The sequence below is a fragment of the Poecilia mexicana genome, unplaced genomic scaffold (genome assembly GCF_051168715.1).
Source record: "Poecilia mexicana isolate PSO_F unplaced genomic scaffold, ASM5116871v1 scaffold_13, whole genome shotgun sequence".
NCBI classification, from domain to species: domain Eukaryota; kingdom Metazoa; phylum Chordata; class Actinopteri; order Cyprinodontiformes; family Poeciliidae; genus Poecilia; species Poecilia mexicana.
The window spans coordinates 17,137,871-17,157,318 of NW_028263382.1; the positions used below are offsets into that span (position 1 = coordinate 17,137,871).

The following is a 19,448-nucleotide window of genomic DNA, read 5'->3' on the forward strand; positions in this document are numbered from 1 at the left end:
AGCAAAACAAGGGCAATATTTTTTCAGAAAACATTAAAGCCACTTGCATTAAATGAGATTGGATTATTTTCAAGATTGCTCAAATGTCATTTGTGAAAAACAGAAAATACACTTGGTGAAAGATTGGAGATTGTAGTTATTGTAATTTAGTAGCATATAAAGTGAACAGATTTCTCATTAAGTGAAAGCAGAGCATAAAAGACACAGACACAGGTTTGATCAGTAAAAAGGTTTACTGGCACATTATAGTTGCAAATATAAGCTACCATACTGTAGCAGGTATCACCCGTTACATTGTAAAGTCTTAAAAGGAGGGTGGGAATTCCAGCTAGGACAGCATCCTCCCTTTAAAGATTGTTTTTTTTTTTTTCATTGCCTTCTGAGCATCAATTAAAAAAAAAAGAAAAATGAGAAATAAAATGTCTCTGTAACACCAGAATCAGGTATGACATTCCTGACCGTTGATCACATTCAGATATACAGAGAAACATGTTAACCATGGTAAAGCTGCAAATCAAACACTACAAAGCTACAGGCCTCCCCTTCTACTAATGCTGCATTCGAAAACAAGCTCCTTTTCCTTTTTTTTTTTTTTGAGTTTTTTTTTTTTTTTTTGGTATTTACATAATAATGAAGAGGCACTTGTTGTGCCAGTGTACGCCTACAGGAGAGGTCAGGGGTGTTCACTTGCATGTTCAGCTGTGAAGCATTGCTTAAAGCGTGGCCAACAGAGAGGTTCAATCTATGGCTTCACCACCAAGTTTAAAGAGTCCGGCAGCATCCCCTTGTGGCCATGATAGCAATGAAGGCAAATCCACAGTGGAGTCCATCAGTGCAATGGTTCTGATATCAGGCCCTGCCAAAGCAGGACTCCAGGACAGAGTATGATGACTGTGCCTGAGCCAGTGAGAAGAGGTGCTGGAGTTGTTTCAGCGTAAATCAAAGCCATTTGATCACGGTATTGTCTGCAGGAACTGAGGCCACCCCATGGTCTTTGCTGTGTTGAAAAGCTGCTGTGTTTTTTTTTTTTTTTTGTTTTGTTTTTTTCCTGTGTTTGAATCACTACGTTCACTCAAGCATCTAAACAGGCACGCTCTTTCACTCAGTCAAGCAGACAAACTTAAAGTCACCAACAAACAAGCAAAAATAAAAACTAACTCAAATAAAAATCACACAAACATAAATTAATGTGACAAGAGAGATGTCTTGGAGGACGCTAATTTGTTCATGCGAAACCTTCAAACACGTTAAGTAGTCAATGTTCTGCAATGTCTGTAGGAGAAAGCATTAAAAGGACAGTTTTATTATTATCAGTGCTACTGAGTAAGACTAGCTGCTGTTGTTCTTAACTCAAATACTATCAGGGAAAAATTAAGTTCAGGATTTATGAGGTTTAGTAAAAATTTAGGGCAGTATGTTAATACCTATGCCTTAAGAATGAAAGGTAATATAAGCAGAATATAAATGACAATTTCTCCATTCCAATGTACATTTTTAAATTGTAATTTAAAAGGGCTTTTTGGCTCAATATGGACCTAACCTATCATTTCTCTAATGGTATCCCCTTGAAGTCAAAAACTTCAGTTTAAGAAAAACAAAAACATAAAGAAAGCAGTTCAAAAAAACTTTAATATATTCATATTTTATATAATGTACTTAAAACCAGACAATCTGTCTTGCAAAATTTGAGAAACAGATGGACAAAAAGGGAGGAAAACTCAACAAACAAAAACAGGAAACAGAAAAAAAAAATGCTTTGATGTTCTGTTGTCACGACTTAAAAGAATAAAGCAAGATCTCTTCCAGCATCACGACATAAAAGTTTGAGTCAGCTTCTCTCAATCATGTGCCTTCATGACTAAAAGTATGCAGGTTTTCTCTTGAAACTAATACAGCTGATGTTTGGGCAGTTCCTCCTTTTTACAGGTGAATTAAAGGCAGGTCCAACAGGTCACACCTCCGTTGCTTCAAACAACGGACACTTGTGCTCGGTCACTTGAGGAAACAAATCAGGTTCTAAATGTGAAATGTTGACTCAAATCAAGAGATAAATGTCCAAAAAGTCACTTGGAATTATTTAGTTTTTTTTTTTTTTTAATGAAGGGAGGAATTAAAAAGCTAGGTTTAAAAATACTTCAAGACGTTGCACTGATATTAAAAAAAATATATATTGCTGAATAACCAATTCAGCAAGGGAGGAAGTTTTACAGAACAAAAAGACAGAGTAAATGCTTAAAACAGGACATTTTCTGGACAAGTCCAGGAAAACTGGGGTCAGAGTTTTATTCAGTCTTTATCAATATGTACACATGGAGAAACTAGCCTGGATCTTCTTTCTACAAAACCAGAGACTAGCTGGAATCCGAGTTTACAGACCTGGACTCCACGTGAATGAGCGCTGCATCACATTAGCGAATGCAGTTTCGACAGCAAAGGTAAGCCATGCAATAAGGTCTGTTTGTTTATCTTGACTGACACAATTTAACAGCCAGCAATCAGAACAGCAATCTTAAACTACACGGCTTCAAAATGAAAAACAGCCCACTGAGTGTTTGCGTAGTGTGTCCTCTCTCGCCCATGTTCCAGCAAAACGTTTAGTTTAAAAACATGCATAAAAAAATGACACAAATGGATGGCTGACGATTCAAACTGTTGTTCACTCGTTCCTCTTGCGCTCTCTCTGCACACACGCATACATTCATATCCTCTCGCCCATCCGCATATACACCCTGTGCAGTGCAAACACCGTAATGGCAACTCTCCTCATCTTCCCCCGTGTCCTTGTTTCCCTCCCCCCCCCCAGCTGTAGGAAAACCCTACACTTGATTTGTAACAGCAAGTTCCAGAAAGGGCACTTGTTATTTTTCTTTTTAATAAAAAAAAAAAAAAAAAAAAAATTGAAATATGGCTTTACATTTAAAACCGCAACTGATGAAAGAAAATAAAATAAAAAAATAAAAAATGTTGTTTTCCCCTCCCTCAAATATTTTTTTTTTCATTTTCCAAATTCAGATTACACTCTTTAAAATTCTACCAAGTTTGTTGATGTAAATATGTAGTTTAAGCATGGGTTGTTTGTTGTGCGTGCATGTGTGTGTGTGTGTGTGTGTGTGTGTGTGAGAACCTTGGGTACAGCTGGTAAAGATGAGGGACTTGCTGGCATAACCTGGTTTGAAGTGTAAAGGCTTTGATGTGGTGTTGCAGAGGTCCAGCAGGACGTGCAGAGACAAAGCTGCCAGTCTATTCAAACAAACCTGCTGAGCTCGGTCAGGCATGGGCCGTGTGTTGAATTCATACTTTATAAACTATATATTTTTTTTCTCTATGATTTACCTGTAATTGTGTCAAAGACAGAATGAAAAATGTGCCTTGTGCCACTTTTTTTTTTTTTTGTTTTGTGTCATTTTTTTTATTTATTTTATTTTTTTTTATATTCCTCACCAGTGCAAGGGTGCATGTGGGATTGGGATTGTGATTGTGTGCCAGCCTGCCTGCTTGTTCATGAGTCTTAGTGATCATTCCCGTATGCTGGCAGAGTAGGAGAACTGAGGGAAGTGTGTACGCTGATCTGAATCCTCAACATCTAAGCTGTCATCTGGAGTGTACACACAGAGAGTAAGAGAGAGAGAGAGAGAGGGGGAGGCGGAGGAGACAAACATTGGAAGTTAAAAACAGATGTAAAAGATCAGAGTTACACTCAAAAATTCAAAGCATATTTGCTTACACTTGTCTGGAGGAGTTATTGTAATAGATTGTGCTGTGAACTCATCATCGAAGTAACGGGTGTCTGTCTCTGATGTTACTTGGGGCTTGAAGGGGGGGATAAGCTGAGAAAATAGACAAAAAGAAAAAGAATCACTTTACAAACCGCTCGTCTTGTGTTGAATAGCACATCATGCATCTCTGTTTCAATCCTCTCACCTTTTTCTCAATCACGTCCTGCCAGTTTATCAAGGCAAAGAACTTGTGGGTCATTACATCTTTGGCATCGTCTGGTCCACCTCCAAGCCTGTAAAAGGAAAACAACATTACTATCACCACCACGTATGTGCCGGCTATAAATAAACATGCAAACGTGGCTATCAGAAACGAGCAGCGAGCGATGCCGACCAGTTTCAAAACAAATTTAGTGCGTGTTTTTTAGTAAGCCTGCAGGCACAGCTCAGGGTGCCAATATTAGCAGTTCTCCTGCGACTGGCAGAAACACGGGGACTTGACCAAAACAACAATCAATTATGTGCCTGTTTAAGACCATTACCCAGAACCGAAAACAATCAGCGAGGTACATGGGCTGCAATAACATTATTACTCTGTTTATAGCTGAGCTGCCAAGCACACTCAGCAAAGCATTAACTGCAGCAAAGTGTCGAACCCAAATAAAGAACATTTTCTGAGGCTTTACAGTTCTTTCTTTGGGAGATGAATCTATCAGCAGATGAATGAGCACAAACGGCTAATCCAATTTTATTCTTACTTTTTTAAAATCACCAAATCCCAACATAAACATTTACTCCTCCTTAAACAGTCCAACAAAAGAGATGACAACACATGGAGACAAGAATTTTAAATGATAAAATAGAGACTAGTAAACAGCATTTTCAAGTAAAAATAATAATTTTGCTTTATGCCTGGTTTCCTGTAGCACCTTGGATCTTAACACAAGCACCAATGGCTTTGCTTAGTCAACCTTTAGTGGCATTCAGAAGAAGCTATCTGTGTTTATTATGTGTGAGGTTGGAACAAACATGCGCTTTCTGAACATGCGCAGAAACCGTATGATTTTTACGGTTTCTGTTTACATGAGGTGTGTTTCCACTGCAAGAACCTGTTTCAGGAACCAGGGTTGTTTTCCTGGGGATATTTCTGAGCCTCTATTGTTTCCACTAAGAACCAAAGCCGAACCAGATTACCAGGAAATCTACCCAGGTAAGTGGTCCCGATAGGGAGGCACATTTCCTGCTAAATTAAGTTCGACAGGAGTAGTTCAATGTTTTTCTTACATTCAAATTTTGTAATAAAATCTGTTTTCCAAACTTTCGTGGAAATTTCTCTTGTTGCGTCTCTTGTTGTACAGACTACAATTATTAAAATCTGTGAATGCACCAAATTTAAAGGGATTCTTCCAACATGTCAAAGTGTCAATGTGAAATGAAAACAATAAACGGAGATCTTGACAGCAAAACGTCGGCTTTTAAATCTTTTAGTGTGACGCTGAAGAGGAGTGCGGTGAATGTGCGGGGTTTCTGAAACCATACGTAAAAAAAACCTTGCATAAGTGCACATGGGGTCAGTACGACCTGTCGGTCCAAATGACCTCGTCTCTTAATCCCAACTGGAGCCGATTCTTTTCTCTTCTCTGCTCCAAAAGCATGTAAACAGGAAGTCTACGGCACTTAAGCGTTTCAAAAGAGGTGTAAGGCGTCTTTAAATCATGTGGAGTGTAATGGACGAAACAAAATTAATCAGGGACTTATTGTTGAAAATTACCGCTTTTTTCATCACAATTGGAGCCTTTCTAATTACATGAGTCGTCTTTACTTTTAGTGACAAACTACCTAAAAGCCTCCAAGTCAAGTGGAAAACCTAGTAATTCAGATGTGACATGTTTTTAAAAATTGGTAACACTTGCAAAGCTGTAGCTTTCATTAATAATGTGCTTTATTTAAACATAAGCACAAAAACAATCAGTCTTCCTGGAACACACACTTATATATAGCTGGAATAGCTTAGTTTTAAATCATGTCTGCAAAATTTCCTTTATTTGTTAATATTTGCTATGAGTTATGAAGTACAGTGAATCAGATCACCAACCTTTGTTTGGGATCTTTTTTCAGCAGGCCTGCCAGCAGGGCCTTGCCCTCCGGCGCCAGGGTCTTCGGGAAGCGGATCTCCTCCATGAGGATGAGCTCAAACAGACGCTCGTGGTCCTGGTTGTAGAACGGTAACCGACCACACATCATCTCATACATCACCACTCCCAGTCCCCACCAGTCCACGGCGCGGCCATAGTCGTTGTCCTCCAGTACCTGATGGAGAGCAGACAAAAAAAAAGGGAACATTCAATTACGAAAGAAAACAAACGTTAAAAATAAAAGAAGAAGGAAGTAGGAATGAAGACCTTTTGTTCTCTGGTTACGCTGGCACTTTCAATAGAATAGCTTCACGTAAAGTTAAAGAGCAAATCTTAATAATTTAAAAACAGACATACACGTGAATGCAAACTACTAACAGTTTATGAGTTTATGATGCCTCACAAAGCAGAATATATAAATTCTTTTTTTTTTATGACAGTAACGCAAGATATAAATGGGTTTAAATGGTAGGATGTTTACTCAGTGTTACTCTCTATGTATCATTTCCCCTTTTTCTTGGCTTTTCAGGTATCATATTTTTAAACGTCACCCTACCAACACGTTTCTGTTTTCTTTCCTGATCACCAGAACGACGAAGGCTTTACCTCTGGCGCCAGGTACTCTGGAGTTCCACAGAAGGTTTTCATGGTGGCACCGTCTGTAATTCCCTCCTTGCACAGCCCAAAGTCTGTTATCTTTATGTGGCCGTCTTTGTCCAACATCAGGTTCTCCAGCTGCGCAAGAAAAGATCCAATTTAAAGTCAAATCACTTCAGCAGTATGACTGGCAGAGAAATGGGAAGTCTAGATAAAGCTTTTCTCCTGCCCCATCTACAGTATATCTGTTTCTCTGATCTGCTGATTATGATTTTTAGGGTTTCTGATTTGACTTTCTGAGGACTGTAACACTTTAGAGAAGATATATGCTGCAGGTTCTTAGATTCTACAGAAAATTAAGGAGAAGCAGGATTATTGCTAGAATAAAAGCATATTTCCTTAACATATTCTCTGAGTTTTGTTAAAACTACAAAACTATATTTAAAAGCTTATGCTGTCAATGGGGCCATAAGTCCCAGTAAGGCTTATTTTATATGAAGAAAGATAAAAATAAGCAACCATAATGAGCTGATATTTATTTCCTGAAACTTGACCATTTCAGCTCACCGCCTGACTGATTAGTTTTAAATAGAGATGCACCAATGACTTTTAAACCAACAACTGTTCAAAGTTCAAACTGAAAGAGGAATAACTGAGCTTCAGCTTCAAATGCTGCAGTTTCACACTGCAAGAAATTTCTCTCTGTCCCTCTTGAAACTCAACAGCAGTCCAACCACTCTGAATAGCTTACATGTATTAACCACAATCTGTGCGTCATTAAATCAAGACACTAATTACCTTTAAGTCCCTGTAAACGACATTGCGTGAGTGTAGATACTCCAGTGCTGATACTATTTCTGCACCATAGAACCGTGCTCTATCTTCTGTGAATATCCTGTCCCGGGATAAGTGAAAGAAGAGCTGCAAGAGAAATAACAATTTAAAAAAATAATAATAATCTACAAGTCAAGTGTCAGAATCTGCAATTTCAACATTTAACACCGTCTTAAAAACAGTAAAAGTAAACACGACATTTGCTAGATTTTTTTTTTACAGCATAACTGAATTTTAAAGCCGACTACTTTTCATTTCAACCTCCACAACAGTAATATAGAGCTGTGATAACAAAAGGCAGAAAAGGAAGCCTTACTTCTCCTCCATTTGCATACTCCATCACGAAGCATAGCCGGTCGTGTGTTTGAAATGCATATTTTAGTGTCTGAAGAAGAGAGGAAAATGCATGACTGGGTTTGAGGGATAAAACAGTCTAGTGCTTACAGACAAACAGCTCAAGTACAGGTGACCCACCGTTAGAAAAGGATGCCGTGTGTTTTGGAGAACTCTGCTCTCTGTAACTGTGTGAGCCACCTCATCCTACATGAACACACACACACACACACACGAATTTAGTCCATGCAGTGACCGAAAAACAACATACTACTTCTCTAACACAGTTTAAACCAACGGCTTTAATGTGATAGGATTTACTTTAGCAATGATGACTTCTTTGCGGAGGATTTTCATGGCGTAGTACATCCCTGTAGCTTTCTCCTTAACCAAGATCACTTTTCCAAACGTCCCTTTGCCGAGCAGCTTCAGGTAGTCAAAGTCACTCATGGTCTGGAGGAGAAAAGGTGTATGTGTTTACCGTCCAGCTAGTCTGAACTACTTTCTGTTTTTTTTATGTATTTTCAACCAGAATCAATAAACTGGAGATTATGTCAAACACTGGATGATGTCCGATGGTTCTGTTCTAGTTGTGTGCTAGAATTATTATTATTTTTTTTATTCTGATATGTTTGCACTGGATGCAACATTTACACAATACAATTTGAGTAAAGGCTGGGAAAAAAGTGAGATTAAGAAATATTTAACAATAGGTAAGGCTAAGACAATCAGTCTATAAATAAAATCTATAAAATCAAAGTCAATTTCAGGTTAAGAATCGACGCAAAAAAAAAAAAAAAAAGATAAAACATTTTGCTCCTCTTTTTATTTAAAGAATGCCCCCACCACCACCAAAAAAAAGGCTTTGAGAAAGAGGCTTACAGTTTGAACAACTTGCTCAATAAAGATGAGCTTAGCTGGACAAACACAGCAAGCGATTGGCTGCCAGGCACTGCTTGAGCAAATACTAACCACTTTTGAACGGGATTTGCACATAGCAATCTCCATCTCCTCTGCGCCGCTGCTGTCGCTGGGCGAGCCAAATTTTATCTCCATGGGCTCCTCGTCCTGCTGCTGACTCTTCAGGCTGTTTGCTACTGTCTGGATCACCTGCATCCATTCCTCCCTGACCCGGAAGGAAGCAGACATTGGCCTCGTCAAGTCTAATCTTATCCCATGACTAAATGACTCGGTGAAATTAAATCAAGTGACTGTGGGCGACATACTTTTAAAAGTGAGATGAATGTTAAACTAAACAGTCCAAAAATTCAGGGTTAAGATGTGATCAACCAACCCAAGTTTGGAGGATAATCTTTGTGTTTTTCAGAGCGGAGCCTCTGGGATTTTCTACCCAATGACAATTTCTTCGGTTGGAGTTAAATAATCAGGTCTAATCTGGCACTGAATCCTATTTTAAGCAGGATGGATGTTCCTACTTCCATAAACTACAAGGATTCATCTCTACGTAACAAACAAAAACCACTTCAGTGTGTTAAAATTTGTGTCTTTCTATCTTTACTTCCTTTAAAAGAAGTCAAACTCATCAACAATCAAACATGTTAAACATAGTGCTGCAATGACTCTGTAAACATGTGGTTTACGTTCTCATACATGTGGTGAGGAGCTCAGAAATGATGTTTGTCAGCTGTGTGTAATAACAGGCCGTCTAGTCGACATCCCGACAAATGTTTCACAGAGCTGACGTTTCCTTCTTTAAATGACTTCAGCTGACATACATGTATATATGCGAAATAATAACATGCAAATATTTAGCTCGTGGTTCAGCATGAGCGGTTTCAGTTTCAATTCATAGCAGAAATTGAAGAAATGTTTTTATATTTAACTTTTAATTTTTTATTTTTTTGCATTATAAACTGGATTTTTAGTTGTTAAGAATTTTTTAAAATTTTTTTTTACCCATTTCATTAAGGTCAAATTTATGACGAGTCTTACCTCTCGCTGTTGGTCTCCACATGGAAAGTCCGCTCTATAACGGTGGTCCACTGCAGACATCGAATTACAAATGTGTTGGGCTTGGGGCGCTCCGTCTTCATCAGCTGGCACTCTACAGAGCACAGATACATCAGACACTCCAGGCAAGACATGAAAACACAACAGCAGCTGGACGGGAAGCCAACCTGCGACGGAGAAGTTGTTGAGCGGCGGCAGGCTGAGGTCACTGGACACCTCCGGCTTGTCTTTGTATCCGATAAAGGATCCATCGCTCTTCAGGATGAAGTAGCGAGGTCGCCATGTTTTGATGTATTCACCTGGACACAAAAACACGAGAGACTGTGTGTCGGTGCTTCACCACTTCTTCTCTTGATATTTCTTTAATAGGAGGATGGTTCGGACTTTAGAGTGAAGTTCCAAGAAAGTGTCAGTCATAGTTCACTCATCTCTAACAGAACAATGTCTTACTGCCATTAACTTTTAAAAAAAGTGAATAAATCTTCAGAAGAGAGTAAGGCTAACAGCTAGTCAGAAGAACTAACTACTTTAGTATCTTAAAAATGTGTCTCCATAGGACACATTGCTTCCTCCAGGAAGTTGCAGCATTGCGATTGCAACTATTACTGCTCCTTCACTCATAATTCGTAGACTTCAAGGTTTCACCAGTCATCGCAACTTTTCCGCAAATCTGACCAATCACCTTAACGCTTTCTGTATTCTCTGACAAATTTTGACCAATCCCTGAGGCCCCTTAACTTTCTGTCTCACAATGTATCTTGAAAGCTGAACCAGCAAGATGAAAGTGTGTTTTATGCTTTTTTTTTTGCAAAAGCGACTTTGAGATGCTCTGCAGGTTTTTTTATACTGTGTAAACTTATCTTGTTAACGTCAATGGCCAATATTGAATTATTCTTTTGCACTTTGACAACTCCTCAGGATGTAATTTCATTGGTATTAAGGGCGCAAATTATACAAGATAACTGAAAACATAATTCGAGCTCAAAATTTCAACTATGTTAAGATGCTTTCTTTTTTGTGTGCAACGATTTCAACTTTTTGGAAGACCATATTATGGCAAAAATAAAGCTAAAGAAAAAGGTGAAATTTTGATTGCGATTCTTTGAAAAATGTGCAGCAAAATCAGTAACTTTAGACCACGATCACAAAAATACATCTCAACACCCTGGAAGGACGGCTACAGAAGGGAATATTAATTGTTCCAGTGTCTCTAAAGACCGTCTTTAGGTTTGTTATCGTTCTCTAAGTCGAAAACATCCATGTGTTCATAGTAAGGTTTCTCTAACAGCTGATGGTTGAATCAGTTTGACTGATCAGTGGATGAATTAGATATTTCCAACCCAACAAAGAAACATATGGCCTTATTTTACGAGAGGTAAGGTAACTGAAGCCACTACCTTCCCAAAATTTCTCTTGACAAAATGTGGAAGTATCCCTTTAAGTTTTCCCTTTGAACAAAAACTAATGTGGAGTCTTTAAATGGTGGGATCCCTCCTTGTTTCAGCACAATTAACAAATCAAGTCAGCATTTCCCTGGGGACAGGACGGGGTTCGACAAGGCAAGTCTGCATAGCCTACTTCATATTAGTTCCCCATCTTATGACGAGAGGTGTAGAAGAAATTTATTTTTCTGGAGATTGAAACTTTACTCCTGGGATGAGAGCAATAATGACATATTATATATGCCCCAGTACACTGTGTGCCATTAAGTTTACTGACATAAATATTGCGAACCCATTAAATGATGCCAACAGAAGGAGAATAAAAAAGAAACGGTGAAATATAAGGATAGACAGTGTACTAATACATTGTAAGAAGAACATTGTAAAGAGACAGCATTGCTTTTTTTCTGTCTGACAGCTCAAACATTAAACCTGAAAAACAGCCTTTTAGTAATGACTACCACAAGCAGGAAAATAACTTCAAAAAATAGCTTTAGTTTGGCACTGAGCTACCAAACCGTGACAATGTGACATCAGAAAAACACTAATGAAGCGGGCTTATTATTTCTGACATGAACTACACGTCATTTGTTGTTTAGCAATCTATAGTTTGTATGTACGTTGAAAATGGAGCCAACAGTACTCATAAATATAAAGTTTTCACACATTTGTTGAGTTTTTTTTGACACAAAATTAGTAAAATTATTTAAAAAGTCTTTTTTCCCCTCCTTTTTGTTATAATAAAGGCTAATGGACCTTTTTCATAATTTTACTGTTAAGGAATTAGTAGTCAGGCTAACTTCCTGTTTGATTGTTTCTTGGAAACAACTAAATCCACAGGACAAAACAGATCAAGGAATTGTTGAAGCTAATCACTTTAAAAAAATGCAAAAAAACTTAAAAAAAAAAAAAGCTAAATGGCAAAACATACTAAATTTTATGGTGCTTTTAAAGTCATATCGACCACTCAAAACACTCTACACTCGTCACATTCACCCAAACCCACTCACTAATGTGCACACCTCCAGCAAAAAAATGGTTTCTCAATAGCAGAGGGTCCAGACTCTCTGTATGAATGGAAATGAAGAATAAGGACCTGGTTTTCATCAGGCTACTATTTCATGCCGTATGCAACACACATATGAATGCCAATATATTTTGCTACTGTATATTCAAATATTTTATGATAGGCACAAAGAGCCTCTTACCTCTCTTGTGGAGCCATCCTTCTTTAACAACAGTGACTTCATCCATGCTGGGGCAGAAGACTGTTGGGGTAGGTAGGGGGCTGCAGGGAAGCTGATGGAAACTGGTCTTTTTAGGTAAGTGCCTCACAGTAGCTTAAGATTATATGATACAACACCTGGAGGACAAAAAACAAGACTTGTGAAGAATAAGCATCTTATAAAGAGATTAGCAGAGCACTCTACACATGTATTTGTAGTCGACATTAGAAAACACCTAACAGAAAAAATAGCCATGGGCCATAGAGACATAAAGAAAAAGAGAAAAAGCAAACAAGACAGAACCCAAAAGAAGTAAAACTACAACCTTTGAGACGAATGTTAAAACATAAAGTGAAAGCAATGTATGAAGGCAGCATATTTTCTCTCACATGTCTCTGAGAGCTGTCAACATAGCAACCTACTTGGAAAATAAATCACCTTCTTAAGCACTCTGGTGTCCTGAAATACAACTCCACAACACTGAAAACTGCTGAAATCTGCACACCATCATCATAAACCAGTCGGGTTGATCATGCATAGCTGCATATCGTAACCTTGGTCTTCTAACCTTTATGGTATAGATAAAAAAAAACAAAAAAAAAAACATGGCTGCTGTTTTTGAATTTCAGTGGTGCCATGTAAACCTTATAAGGTGCTCCAAGTCAATGATCAAACAGAGAGGAAGATACAAAGCTCTTCATTTAAAATGCAACGGTCTTCTTTTTTGATTTTGGTAAATGTTAGTGGACAGCCCCGGATCCAGGGTCAGCCCAGAATCAACAGCTTAAGTTAGATAATAGGTTTACCAGAATTTCAGGGAAATTCAGTGAAAATTACAGAGCTGAGTGTTTGTAGCTCACACAATAACAGAAATTGCTTTACAGAGCTAAAAGCAATTAAGAAAACACATTAGAAAAGATATAGAGTGGTACACAGGAGAACGACACAAATAAATAAAGACAACAACAAAAACCCAATATAATATAAAAAGATAATATGTTAGGTTTCAAAAAATCTTTAGTTGTAATAAAAAAAAAACTTCATGCAAACATGAAAATATTGGGGAAAAGTTCAAACCAATCATACATGTCAACATATTGCATGTTGCTTCTTTTTGTCGTAACCAATGTTGAAATAAAATAATAATGATTAAAATCACCTAAAAGCCATATTGAGCAGACACGTTTTTAGTTTTCTTTTTTAAAACATACAGCCGCAAAGGCTGTTTGAACTGCTTTGTTTACCAAGATAAAAACAGATAAGGCTTCTCTCGACTTCAGACCTTTTATAGCTCCCCATAGTTATCTACGTCGTGAGTGCACAGAGTACTACTAGGTAATTGCTTTTTGAGATAATAAATAAGAAAGCCAACCTTTCACTGTAAGCAGGTTTGTCCTCGCAAAGAAAAAAAACAAAAAAACACATGACAGTTGCTTAAGTTTACGCAATATTGTTTTGCGGCTTTAAACCCACAACTAAGCAGGGAAAGATACTGAACACTTATAGACAGCAAATAATGCGTAAAACTACATTTATTACAAAACCCATACATTACTACAATTAGCCCACTCTAACACAGTAACGTAAACACAGCCACAGCGTTGGAGGGTGGTAGCTAGCTAACAGTCACCAACCTTTCAGCTTTTAATGTGTGTTTTATTGATGGATATGACTAATATAACTTTAAAGATATTTCAAACAACATTAAAAAATACGGGCAATGACCAGAACACTGACCAAGGGCGCATTAAGATCAAACAAGGCATCTAGCCAAAACATATTTTTAAGCTAACAGCTAGTTAGCATGTTAGCCACCTGCGCTAGTTCTCATTAATATCTACCCTTACCTCGACTTCGAAGGCAAAAAATATCCGCAACCGTGGCTTTCCGAAGAACCACTGAGCTAAGCTGCACGATGCGCCGACAAGTTACGGTTGGGAGCTTGTGTGTACTGAACTCTGTCAATGATCACACAGCTTTAGCGCACTGCTCACCGAGCTTGTTTTCTTCTCTCGCAGCGGCGGAGACGGGCAGGAGCGGCGGCGTGCTCGGTCAGAAGCTGCGGCACTCTTTTACCTAAGCAAGCAGAGTGGTGTATAAAGTCCACTCAAGTACGTTATTGATGGCCGAACCGAGTTTATAACTTAAGACAAACAAGCCGCTTCTCTCTACAGCAGGGCCGAGCGCAAATCGTGACACCGCACCTCGTACTGGCACTTCCGGTGGCAGGTCTGACACCTGCCACAAGTGCCACTGCGTTCGGCTGACTTCGGCTGACCTCGGCACCTCTTACTGGCACTTCCGCTGACACCTGCCACAAGTGCCACTGCTTTCGGGACTAGCTGCCAGAGTTGCCACTGCGTTCGGCTGACTTCGGCTGACCTCGGCACCTCTTACTGGCACTTCCGGTGACACCTGCCACAAGTGCCACTGCTTTCGGGACTAGCTGCCAGAGTTGCCACTGCGTTCGGCTGACTTCGGCTGACCTCGGCACCTCTTACTGGCACTTCCGGTGACACCTGCCATTAGTGCCACTGTTTTCGGGTCTAGCTCTCAGTGTTGCTACTGACTTAGGCAAATGGACTACATATCCCATGATGCTTTATTACTAGTAGAAGAAGAACTTAAACACAGACGAAGAAGACAGAATTTAATAATTTTTTTTTCGCATAAATACTTATGTTAGCTGAATTCCTACACGTTTATTATATCATGTATGATTCGTTCATCCTATTTATTCACTAAAGTTCATCTGAATAATCCAGCCGACTCCTTCCGTCTTTGAATTAATCAAATACACAGAAGGTATCAGGGATGCCATTGGTTTCGGCACCTTTGTAACAGCTGAGTCTCGCCTCCACTAGAGCTGCTGTTAGATGTCCAGGATGTTTCAGAGCTGTCACAACTGTTTCCGATGTTTTGGGGGATGGCAATGACAGTTTTTTGAAAACGTGTTACTTATAATGCGTGTTTATAAAAAAAAATTCAATGGTAATTGTATATTTATCCATTTAACACTTTGAATATTTTTGACTGAGTTTAATTCAATCAAGATGGCCAATTGAATATACTATAAAGTGTCACTATTACAGTGGAACCTGTCACTATGTTCAAAGACACATCTGGTTAATCACACATCACTGATAGTTAATAGGACTTTTTACTTAATCAAAATGACATTCAACCCTTGCCCATGTTTATATCGCAGAACAGTGGCTGACATAGTGCAACAGGAAGCCAAATGTTGCAACTGGATAATAGTAATAATAATCAGAGTCTGTAAGCTATGGTAATTATTATGTCTTCCTCCTTACCTTTATGTCATATGTAAATAGGCTACAGCAATGAAAACAATAACCAAAAAAATCTTTGCAATGTTTTTATTTTAAATGTTTACTGAAATCTAGCAAAAACCTTCAGTCCTTTTTTGTCACAAATTTCTGAGCTGAACTTCTCATGGTCTTCTTTTTTTTCAAACACAAAAGTGAATGGCTCCACTGGACAATTTTCATCAGTTTCTCCATCCCAGTTCTTGAGGTCATGGAGAGCTTCCTCTGTCTGTTGAACATCATAATCCAGAACAGCAGGAAGTGTGAGCTGTCCCAAAAAATTCTCATTCTGGCACCATTGGGCTGCTGTCTTGCTGTCCCTCATGATTGTACTGTCCTGCACAAAATAATATAGATTTGTGTGATTATTATCTTTATACCGTTACCTTTAAATAGTAGATATTGGCCATTTAACCTAGATTTAAATATTTTAAGTTTTACCTCATATAAGCTAAATAATTGAAAGATTATTGTGTGCTTTTGTCATTTAGCCACATTTTCAAAACCACATACATTGAAATACTTATTGAACATAATCATTTGTTTTTAATATCAAGTGACTGTTGAATTTTTTACCTTTTCTGGTGTTTTGTCTTTCACTTTATCTCTAGAAAAAAATAATAAATAAGAAATGAGTAGGTAATGAATTCTTTCATACCCTTGGTCTACTATATCTACACATAAATGTTCTTTACCCTGAATCTTTCCGGACCGTTTTCTGAAGAACAACCTCTGCTTGGTACCGGCAAAGACTCATGGTCTTTTGCAGCCACTGGATCACAACCTAGAAAAATAAATTTTCAGAACAGTTATTGTAAAATTACTAATTTCATTTTATTATCTGGTCAAGTTAATTTAAAATTAGAAATAATTTTATTTATAATACATGTATTATAAATCCAAGTATGTATAATGCTGGTATTTATACAAGAATTATAGATATAAAAATCGTAAATGAATCTGAACTGATTCAGATTCTGTTTGATTCTGACTCAGTTGTTCATAATCGAAGTACTGATTCGAGTAGTTGTTGGTGCTGCGTCCCCACTGGCGATGGGTGAACAGGTTGTTCAGTTAGTTTGGGTGGTTTGACTCAGTGGATTGTGAACAGGAAGTACATTTTTGAAAATGTAAGAAATGTTGCAATATTGGTCAAAAATCGAATGGAATCTACTGGACTATAAAGTGTGAAAACACACCAAAACTAATATAAAAGACAATGACTACTGTATTATGCTGTGTTTAAATCAACAATAGTAGAAATTGTGATTTACATTCAAGACCAACTTCATAAATTTTTGCTAAGTAGATAAGTAATACATTTATTTTAAACACATTTAATGATGTGTTCACATCCTTTTTTAGCTAACCTCTGGCAGAATCACTTCTGTGATCATGTGTTGGTCAGCAGTTTCATTGCCAGGAACGCAAAAGATGTCTTCAAGTCGCATGATGAGGATGTCTGTCTGTAACAAGAAGGGATGCTGTTAGATCAGTCTGTTAGTTTTATGTTTATTGTAAGAACACACTCCAGATTTGGTATTTTACATTTTTGTATACAGCCTACACGTAACAATTGACTTTCAGTGATAGATATCAAAGTAAGTCATTACTTTGTATTGTATTTTCATATATAATTTTAGATTTCTTCTTTTTTTTAACCAAAATATTGTTCAAAGTTAAAAAAAAAATAAAGTATGAGTATGAAGAGAAATCTGTGTAATGTCAAACTGTACAGACTTTGAAATTGCACAGCTTGATATCCACTTTTCCTTTGAGTATTCTGTCATTACTTTACTAATACTGTAAAATGGTAAAGGTAAGCCATTGATTTTTATATTGATAGAATTTTTTGGATTATATTGCCTGAACCAGCTAATACATACCATCACATCATTAAATATGGTGTCATGGTCACTGTAGAATTTGCGGAGGAGTAGATCAAATCCTTTGTGTTTCCACATATACATCCTGTTTGACAGAATATCCCCGGTCTGCAATTTCTTTTCCATAACCTGCAAAATTTCATATGTAAAAAAAAAAATAAGAAAGGACAACGGAAAAGAAATGGTTTCAGTAGGTTGCATATTCAGCCATGACAATATAATAATTAGAGTAATAAAAATGTTACAGTACACTTAAAACGCAAATCCACATGCAGAAGCACATGCGAATTAATTGATAATCACATAAATAAATATCTGTGGGCAAAATAATGTATGTACATAAATTCACTTTATGTGCGGTCTAACACTCCCAATGCTATTTCCCAGGACAGGCGCAATTACACTAAGAGCGTAATGGCAACGCTCGGAGTTAGCTGTCGATGCGATGGCTTATAACCCTAAGCAAAGTCAACCACAAAAAATATTAATTTTATTGTAACCCCGATTAAAATAGTGTTAACTGTAACGCTATAATACGCTGGTCATAAATATATCAAGAAGGTATTTTTTTTAGCAACGATGTTTAAAAAAAATGGGGGGGAAAAAATCCCATGTGGTTGCAGGAAACGCTAGCGTAGCCTATGACTGTCGCAGATTGTAGTGTGTCATTCATGTATCATATGTTTTTGAAATCATCAAAAGCGTTGCAAAAGAAAATGAAAGACTTACCTTTGTATCAGTGCGTTCTCAAACGTTCGATCACTACTAAAAGCAGAGTCGTAATAACGTGGTCGTCATTAGGCTTTACGTAAATTTCTTGCACCCTCGGGTTGCCAGATAGGGCTTTGGCCAAGATGGAAAAACGTAGTAGTTGTGTAAAACGTATATTGTAGAAATTAATAAAGTTTGAAAAATAAATTAAAGCTTAATGATCATAATTTCTCATGGAGGAATAATAAGTTATTTGATCTTGATGTAGTAAATTCACACGTTGACTAAACATGAATTTTACAGCAGACTTCAAATTGCTGTTTAAAGTATTTACATACAATGGAAAATAAATATTGACAAATATTTTACTATGCATATACTTTGTGACATAAACTTGAAAAAATGTTGAAACATATCTGCCAAATAAAATAATATGTAAACAGCACAATTTTCTTTGAAAAAATCATTTGCATCTTAAGTATAAACTAAAGTAATTTTTATTTCCAAAAATATGTAACATTCTTGTTCTTAATGCTGCTTAAGATTCACACATTGTCAAATTTTTTGAGGTGTAAATAATTTGTGTTTTGACTTATCAATATTCAATATTGGTGTAAAAAAATTGAAGTTGTTTTAACTTGAAAGTGAAAATCCTCCTGCTGCCTTGAAAATGCTGTTGAAATGCATTTTTTAGCTCAGATTTTAGTCATTCTCTCATCTTTGAATAAGAAAACTTTGAAGACAATGAACCGAACCAGAAAAAAACACAGAGAAGCAACCTTCATTTATGCCACACAAATCTGTAATAAACTTGACAAATAATGAAAAATAGCGGGGATTAAATGTAATAAATAAAAACAAGTAATAACTATTTAAAAATGATTAACTGGCATTTTTGGAAAATTATGATAACATGTTTCTTTTTTTAAAAAATGCATTATCTTAACAAAAAACACTGAAAGTTATAGTGGCTGCCTGGTCTATTAGATAATAGACCAGGCAGCCACTATAACTTATGACATCCTGTGCACTGTCATGGAACCAGGCTGAACATAATGTCACTCTGGAATTGTCAATATCTCATGTTGCCACTGTCAGAAATGCTAACTAATAAGTCAATATTAGTGAACTTACCCGGTTTAATAATCAATAGCATTATATTAAGGTCATTGTATGAAAATAATTATAATCCGGAACTGACAGGAGCTTGTCAGCACTGACATACCATGGCAACCGAGTGTCAGTTGTAGTGGTAGGTACCTACTGGT

The 19,448-nt window shown here is 37.3% G+C and overlaps 2 protein-coding genes across 3 annotated transcripts; both read right to left on the reverse strand.

Annotated features, from left to right (window-relative positions):
* Positions 1 to 214: 214 nt before the first annotated feature.
* Positions 215 to 14,445, reverse strand: akt2 (AKT serine/threonine kinase 2). 2 transcript variants are annotated; one of them, XM_088011800.1, is made up of 14 exons: positions 14,249 to 14,445; positions 12,237 to 12,391; positions 9,754 to 9,885; positions 9,569 to 9,680; positions 8,588 to 8,741; positions 7,937 to 8,068; positions 7,757 to 7,822; positions 7,599 to 7,667; positions 7,247 to 7,369; positions 6,458 to 6,586; positions 5,812 to 6,026; positions 3,922 to 4,009; positions 3,725 to 3,827; positions 215 to 3,595 (listed from the first exon to the last, which is right to left on the reverse strand). In XM_088011800.1, exons 2-14 carry the CDS (start codon positions 12,280 to 12,282, stop codon positions 3,516 to 3,518), a joined length of 1,449 nt encoding a protein of 482 aa, XP_087867926.1. In that variant the 5' UTR covers positions 12,283 to 12,391; positions 14,249 to 14,445; the 3' UTR covers positions 215 to 3,515. The 2 variants fall into 2 exon arrangements, with proteins under 2 accessions (XP_087867926.1, XP_014866123.1); XM_015010637.2 differs by having other exon boundaries at positions 14,102 to 14,445.
* A 1,177-nt stretch (positions 14,446 to 15,622) lies between these two features.
* Positions 15,623 to 17,444, reverse strand: LOC106911264 (uncharacterized). Its single transcript, XM_088011808.1, has 4 exons — positions 16,954 to 17,444; positions 16,279 to 16,367; positions 16,160 to 16,190; positions 15,623 to 15,920 (listed from the first exon to the last, which is right to left on the reverse strand). Exons 1-4 carry the CDS (start codon positions 17,032 to 17,034, stop codon positions 15,648 to 15,650), a joined length of 474 nt encoding a protein of 157 aa, XP_087867934.1. The 5' UTR covers positions 17,035 to 17,444; the 3' UTR covers positions 15,623 to 15,647.
* Between the last annotated feature and the right edge of the window lie 2,004 nt (positions 17,445 to 19,448).

Bases quoted from the DNA above. Each gene is read 5' to 3' on its own strand.
- akt2 (XM_088011800.1), bottom strand. From the start codon at position 12,282: ATGGATGAAGTCACTGTTGTTAAAGAAGGATGGCTCCACAAGAGAG. The intron at 9,886-12,236 runs GTAAGAGGCTCT...TTTTGTGTCCAG, and splicing joins AGGATGGCTCCACAAGAGAG to GTGAATACATCAAAACATGG. The intron at 3,596-3,724 runs GTAAGCAAATAT...TGTACACTCCAG, and splicing joins AATAACTCCTCCAGACAAGT to ATGACAGCTTAGATGTTGAG.
- LOC106911264 (XM_088011808.1), bottom strand. From the start codon at position 17,034: ATGCGACTTGAAGACATCTTTTGCGTTCCTGGCAATGAAACTGCTGAC. The intron at 16,191-16,278 runs GTAAAGAACATT...ATTTTTTTCTAG, and splicing joins ACGGTCCGGAAAGATTCAGG to AGATAAAGTGAAAGACAAAA. The intron at 15,921-16,159 runs GTAAAAAATTCA...TATTTTGTGCAG, and splicing joins AAGACAAAACACCAGAAAAG to GACAGTACAATCATGAGGGA.